The sequence below is a fragment of the Salvelinus sp. IW2-2015 genome, unplaced genomic scaffold, assembly GCF_002910315.2.
Source record: "Salvelinus sp. IW2-2015 unplaced genomic scaffold, ASM291031v2 Un_scaffold2282, whole genome shotgun sequence".
Lineage (NCBI taxonomy): Eukaryota > Metazoa > Chordata > Actinopteri > Salmoniformes > Salmonidae > Salvelinus > Salvelinus sp. IW2-2015.
The window spans coordinates 126,672-132,769 of NW_019943609.1; the positions used below are offsets into that span (position 1 = coordinate 126,672).

At 38.2% G+C, this 6,098-nt stretch overlaps 1 protein-coding gene across 1 annotated transcript in view; it reads left to right on the top strand.

The window, feature by feature from the left end:
• Positions 1 to 4,964, top strand: part of LOC112073524 (interleukin-10-like) — a 7,477-nt gene extending 2,513 nt beyond the window's left edge. Inside the window, 5 exon segments of the mRNA XM_024140800.2 lie at positions 1,084 to 1,137; positions 1,139 to 1,249; positions 2,799 to 2,846; positions 2,848 to 2,862; positions 2,990 to 4,964. Coding sequence (XP_023996568.1) covers positions 1,084 to 1,137; positions 1,139 to 1,249; positions 2,799 to 2,846; positions 2,848 to 2,862; positions 2,990 to 3,085 — 324 coding nt within the window. The 3' untranslated portion in view covers positions 3,086 to 4,964.
• Positions 4,965 to 6,098: the final 1,134 nt, after the last annotated feature.

A 6,098-nucleotide genomic window follows, 5' to 3' on the forward strand; every position in this document is an offset into this window, starting at 1 on the left:
GATGCATACTTAGTATACGGATGGTTATGACTGCAGTTATACTGGTATACTAGTTATACTGATGGCTTTATACTAGTTTATACTGATGGCTATACTAAGTTTATACTGATGTTATACTATTATACTGATGTTATACTGGTATTATACTGATGGCATACTAGTTATACTGAATTGGCTATACTAGTTATACTGATGGCTATACTAGTTATACTGAGGTATACTAGTTATACTGATGGTTATTAACTAGTTATACTGATGGTTATACTATTTATACTGATGGCTTATACTAGATTTACTGAGTATACTAGTTATACTATGTTATACTAGTATACTGATGGTTATACTAGTGATTTACTGATGGTTATACTAGTTATACTATGATACTATATACTGATGTATACTAGTTATACTGATGGTATACTAGTTATACTGATGGTTATACTAGTTATACTGATGGTTATACAGTTATACTGATGGCTATACTAGTTATACTGATGGTTATACTAGGTTCTATATACTGATGGTTATACTAGTTATACTGATGTAGTTTATACTAGTTTATACTGATGGTTATACTACTGGGACTAGTTATACTGATGGTTATACTAGCTTATACTGATGGATACTATATACTGAGGTCTATTACATGATAGTTATACTGAGTTATACTAGTTATACGCTAGCTGATGGTTCATGCCATAACTAGTGTTGTTTTATTACAGAGAATGTATTTTGAAAATCCAATGGTACTCCAAGAGTTGCTGGATAGTTTCCTTCAGTATAATTACCTTATCTTCAGTTAGGGTTAGTTATAATTACCGTATCTTCAGTTAGGGTTAGTTATACATAATTACCTTATCTTTCAGTTAGGTTAGTTATAATTACCTTATCTTCATTAGGGTTATTATAATTACCTTATCTTCAGTTAGGGTTAGCTATAATACCTTATCTTCAGTTAGGGGTTAGCTATAATTACCTTATCTTCAGTTAGGGTTAGCTATAATTACTTATCTTCAGTTTAGGGTTAGTTAGTTACTGTTCCTCTCTCCGTCAGTATGATATGAATAATGTGTTCCTCATCAGAGCCCGGTGGGATGTCACGCTATGGACAGCATCCTGAAGTTCTATCTCGACACCGGTGTTGCCCACCGCTATGAACAACAGGACACGGAACAACAACGACTTTAAATCTCCCATCGACTCCATCGGAAACATCTTCCACGAGCTGAAGAAAGAGATCGTCCAATGCGTAAGTAGCCTGTCCGATACGTAGCCTGGCCATACATTCTCTGCTGTTAGGGGGTTCTCGTCCAATGCGTAAGTAGCCTGTCCGATACGTAGCCTCCCATACATTCTTCTGCAGTTAGGGGTTCTCGTCCAATGCGTAAGTAGCCTGTCCCGATACGTAGCCTCGCCATACATTCTCTGCTGTTAGGGGATTCTCGTCCAATGCGTAAGTAGCCTGTCCGATACGTAGCTGCCCATACATTCTCTGCTGTTAGGGGGTTCTCGCTCCAATGCGTAAGTAGCCTGTCCGATATGTAGCCTGGCCATACATTCTCTGCCTTTAGGGGTTTCTATGATTATCTAATCACAATATATGTGTTGTATTTTTCATGCATTTTTTATACATTTAAAATGTATATTCCACTAACAAAAATGACAATGCAATCCATTAAGTCCCACTTTGTAACAGAACAAAATGTGAATACTTTCTGAAGGCACTGTATATAATCTGGTCCTATATAATCTGGTCTATATAATCTGGTCCTATATAATCTGGTCCTATATAGTCTGGTCCTATATAATCTGGCTCCTATATAGTCTGTGTCCTATATAGTCTGGTCCTATATAGTCCTATATAAATCTGTGAGTCCTATATCTATTAATCTGGTCCTAGAAGGTCCTATATAATCTGTCCTATATAGTCCTATATAATCTGGTCATATAGTCCTATATATCTTCCTATATAATCTGGTCCTATATAGTCCTATATAATCTGGTCCTATATACGTCCTATATAGTCTGGTCCCTATATAATCTTGGTCCTATATAATCTGGTCCTATATTATAGTCTGGCCCTATATAAGCTGGTCCTATATAATCTGGTCACTAATAGTCCTATATAATCTGGTCCTATATAATCTGGCGTATATGAGTCTGGTACCTATACTAGTCTGGTCCTAATATAGTCCTATTAATCTGGTCCTATATATCATCGGTCCTATATAATCTGGTCGCTATAATATCTGGTCTCTATATAATCTGTCTATATCCTGTGAAAAGTGTTCTGAGTGTATGATTGAAAGTGTACTTGATGTAGTTTGGTTAAGGTCACAGATATTGTTGAATGATATTTTCATGGTTGTGTTTCATGTCATTAAAGGCTTTGTCAGGTTGTATGACATAGTAGCATATATATAACCTCGTCAGAAACCTCCGATTTAGGAGCCGGCCGGCGGTCTAACCCCAAAACACACAACACTGACACGGCTACTCCTAATTTACACAGTATCCAACAAACCTACTGTTTCCACGCTAGATGAGAGAGAGAGAGAGAGAGAGAGAGAGAGACAAGAGAGAGAGAGAGAGAGAGAGAGAGAGAGAGAGAGAGAGAGAAAGAGAGACAGAGAGACAGAGACAGAGAGACAGAGACAGAGACAGAGAGACAGAATGTGTGTTTTGTGTTCCTCCAGTATACTTTTGCAGCAGCCAGCACTCTGGGAACCAATACTGCTGCGTGGTGCAACAGTCTACTGCTATAACAAATACTAATTCTCTCTCTCTTCTATCTACAGAGGAACTACTTCTCCTGTAAGAAACCGTTTGACATCAACGAGTTCTCATTCCTCGTATAAGAAGGTATGTCTCCTTCGGCCTCAGCCTCTCAGTGAGTGAGTTGAGTGTGTGTTGTTGCGCACACTATGGCGTTTGTGTGTGTGTGTAGTGTGGTTCTTTAACCTGCAGTGGTGTTTCGCTGTGTATCTAGATGCAGGATAAGGGCCTGTATAAGGCAATGGGAGAGCTGGACCTACTCTTCAACTACATCGAGGAGTACCTGGTCTCTAAGAGACGCAAACACTGACCCCTGACCCTGAGCCTGGACCAATCAGAATTTGCCAGTAGCTAACCCTAACCTCTAATAACCTCCGAAGCCCAAACATCTGGGGTTGTGTCTCTGTGGAAGACCATGAGACTAAAGTGTATGGGTCCCGAGGACCTTCTCTCTACGTTAGTCTTTTAGTCCTAKTTTTTAGTTCTGAAAGAACACCTTCAAGAATAACTTCTGAGGACTTCATCATTATAATATATGGCATTTACCTTTTATCCAAAGTGACTGAGAGTACTGCTTTCATACATTTTTGTATGGGTGGTGGCGCCAGTGGGGAGCGAACACATGTTCCTGACCTTGGCTGAGCTTGCAAGCGCCACGCTCTACCAACTAAGCCACGCAGGACTTTTTCTTTAAAGTCCCTGAACCACATTTAGTCTCAGGTTAATCAAACGTTTATTACCGAGTCATATTGACTGAAACGTTCTGCTGTTAAGTTTTGCATCAAATTTGTAGCATTTTTTATTTTATTTTTTAGGATTGACTTTCTGCACCTCCTTCCTTCCCTATAGTCATGACGTTAAACTAGCCACCATGTGGAGTAAGGATTATGTGTTACTGTAAATGTGTAAAAACCAGTGAGAAGGGAAATCTAGGCGACACATTTACCAGTGTGACAGAGAATGTACATTCACCTTTAACATGTTTTAATATGTGATCATTGACTGATCTGTAATAATGACTGTACTACACATGACCATGTTTACAACGTATTGCAACATTTAGTTATAGCCTACAGTATATTTACTACCAATATCAGTATTGATTTAAATTAAAACCTTCAGTGAATCTAAGTGGAATACTGCACCACAATGTTTATTAGTGTGGCTTGTGAAAAAAGTGTGGCTATACGAATTAATTCTGACATTATTATTTCGGACAACTTTTTAAAAACTATTTATACTTTTTAAACTATTAAACTTGTATTGAACTTATTAAACTTCATCCACTTTCATGGGATTTCCTCGAAATTCTAAAGCTTCCATTGTTGAAAACTCCCAACATTCTATTAACAATAAACAATGTAACTTTTAACATAAATCAGCTACTTCGACCACTTTCCAACAACGTTACAATAACTTAGAGGGTTTCCAAGAGAAAAAGCCCAGAATGTGCAAAGCTGTCATCGAGGCAAAGGATGGCTACTTTGAAGAATCTCAAATGTAAAATATATTTGTATTTATTTAACACTTTTTTGGTTACTACATGATTCCGTATGTGTTTATTCATAGTTTTGATGTCTTCACTATTATTCTACAATGTAGAAAATAGTAAAAATAAAGAAAAACCCTTGAATGAGTAGGTGTGTCCAAACTTTTGACTGGTACTGTAGGAGTGCCTAAATATTTGTGAGGTAGAGTATATTTTTGTTTAACCTTCATTTAGCCAGGTTAGTCTAGTTGAGATAAAAATCAACCTTTCCATATCTCCTTTTTTAAGAGATTTTTACCAATGTTTTTTTTTTTTTAGCTACAATGTTTTTGTATTTATTTATGATTTTTTACTTTCTCTGCCCCTGCAGTTTTAAAATAAAATGTTCTACTTTGGAATCGTTTTTTTTATACCTCAATTCTTCATTTTAAACTTTAAAATGTAAATCCTTTTAAGTGTAGATGACCAGTTCCACATGCTGCTGTAATGCTGCATCGACGACACAATAAATCTTCTGAATCTGATGTCTCATCCTGTGGTTCTTCGCTACTTTTATAGCCTGTCTTTTTACTGTTGTTTTATTTCTTTACTTACCTATTGTTCACCTAACACCTTTTTTTGCACTATTGGTTAGAGCCTGTAAGTAAGCATTTCACTGTAAGGTCTACTACACCTGTTGTATTCAGCGCACGTGACAAATAAACTTTGATTTGAACGCTGAAACACATACGATTCTTTGACCTCTGCTAAATAACATTAAAATGTAAAGACCATTTCAGTGAGTACAGGTTATTTTTCTACTTTAGATACAACATTTTTCTTCCCTAACACTAACTGACTTCAGGCTTGACACCTTGTACTAACCCTAACCATAATAGCAGATGCTAAGCTACTGGTGTCCACACTCTAACCTCAAACATGACCCACATAGAAGACTTACCAGCAGCCCTGCACCAGAGCACTTACCAGCAGCCCTGCACACCTATACTGGAATGACAACCATTCTGGCCTCACCTTGTTTGAATATACAAAAATGAGACAGCTGAAAGGAAAACGTGTTAAAGCGAAACCTTAGTCTGCATATTTCGTCTGACTGATACGCTTCTATCTGTGGTTTTCATCCGAGGGTGATGCTGATGCATTTCTGCAGAGAGAGAGACACGTGTGTGTGTGTGTGTGTGTGTGTGTGTGTTTGTGGATGTGTGTGTGTGTGGTGTGTTTTGTGAGTGGTGGTGTGTGTTGTGTGTGTATGTGTGTGTGTGTGTGTGTGTCGTATTCTATTTAAGCGCAACTGAAACTAGTCAGAGATTTGTTACGAGGAAATAGCTGTGCCCCTTTGTGTGACTTGAATTCTTTGAACGTGTATCGAGGCAGCAGTGAAACAGTCTAATAGAACTTTAAACCACCAAGTACTCACGCTCTGCTTAAACCACCCAGCATAAGATCATGAACGCTATCTTGCTGAGAGCATCACTAAGATAGAAGGTGTTGACTCATACTGGTGCAGGGATATCTAAGACAGACTGAACACTCATAATGCGGCCTGTTTGTGCTGATTAGGATGTTTGACCTGTGAACACCTAAAAAATGATCTTCTTGCATCTCATCCTAAATTCCAACGAGAGTCATTCACATGCACAGTGTCACAAGGTACAGGGTGAGGGTTAAAACAAGTTTTACTCACCAGGGTACAAGGTACAGGGTGAGGGTTAAACGGTGATGACTCATCCAGGGTACAGGGTGAGGGTTAAACGGTGATGACTCATCCAGGTACAGGTGAGGGTTAAACGTGATGACTCATCCAGGGTACAGCGGTGAGGGTTAAACGGTGATG